Source organism: Nannospalax galili, unplaced genomic scaffold (genome assembly GCF_000622305.1).
Source record: "Nannospalax galili isolate Female #2095 unplaced genomic scaffold, S.galili_v1.0 scaffold370, whole genome shotgun sequence".
Lineage (NCBI taxonomy): Eukaryota > Metazoa > Chordata > Mammalia > Rodentia > Spalacidae > Nannospalax > Nannospalax galili.
Window position 1 is genome coordinate 1,239,274 of NW_008329335.1, and position 881 is coordinate 1,240,154.

At 49.8% G+C, this 881-nt stretch overlaps 1 protein-coding gene across 1 annotated transcript in view; it reads right to left on the minus strand.

Moving 5' to 3' along the window:
* LOC103737228 (sentrin-specific protease 2-like) overlaps window positions 1-406 on the minus strand; it is a 1,614-nt gene extending 1,208 nt beyond the window's left edge. Inside the window, exon 1 of the mRNA XM_008836990.1 lies at window positions 52-406. Within this exon, the coding sequence (XP_008835212.1) occupies window positions 52-406 (355 nt within the window). The remainder of the gene's footprint in view (window positions 1-51) is intronic.
* Between the last annotated feature and the right edge of the window lie 475 nt (window positions 407-881).

The window sequence follows — 881 nt, forward strand, 5'->3', positions numbered from 1 at the left end:
GGGTCTTTAGAGGCTTTCGACCCTCTCCGGGTCTCGACATCTGATCCTTGCCTGGCTCTTCACACGGAAGATCTATTTCACACTGTTCCTGCTTCATCCTCTTCCGAGCCTTGCCCGACTCCTCAGACTCCATCACCGTCCCACCCTCTTCCTGGCATTTCCGTTTTTGACCTTTGCTTGGATGTTCAGGCTTCATCTCCATTCCACACTGTGTTGGTTGACACATGGAGGTACTACTTGGATTGCCTTTGCTAAGACGATGGCTAGCTGGCGTGGTATAGCCTTCTGGTTTCCAAGGAAATGCAACGTTTTGTCGGACTCTGGGTGGGTGGTCTTGAGGTGTTGTCGCCTTGATATCTGAAGGATCACTTGTTCCAGTAAGAGATGTTTTATCCACATAAGACATGTTGGTCCAGGGTCAGAAACCTGTCAGTCTACAGGATGAAGAGCTCAAAATACCTGTTCTTTATAAACAATGGTCGCCTCAGGAGATGGGGTCAGTCTGTACGTGAAGCCAAATGTACTGCCAGCAACAAAGGGTGGTTTACACTTGGTGAATAAATCAATCTAATCTCGGTCTTTAAGGTGGCAGTTTACCAAGCCCACTGTGGAAAATTGCGTGGAATTTGGGCACTGCCTCTTAGGGAAGGCCTCGCTGGGGTACACTGACCCAAAGCGGACCCAAAACTTGGGAAAACTCGCACTAAACGTCCTAGTCAGTCGCCTTAAGATACCAGACCTTAACAGCGCAGCTAAGGCTCTGGAGGCAAGCCTCAGAACTGAACCCTGGTTCCAAGGTTGCCCTAGCCACAGACTTAAAGGTTACAGTGCCTGTGATGTAATCACAGATCACAATTCCTCGGAAGGTGGAGGCCCCCGCC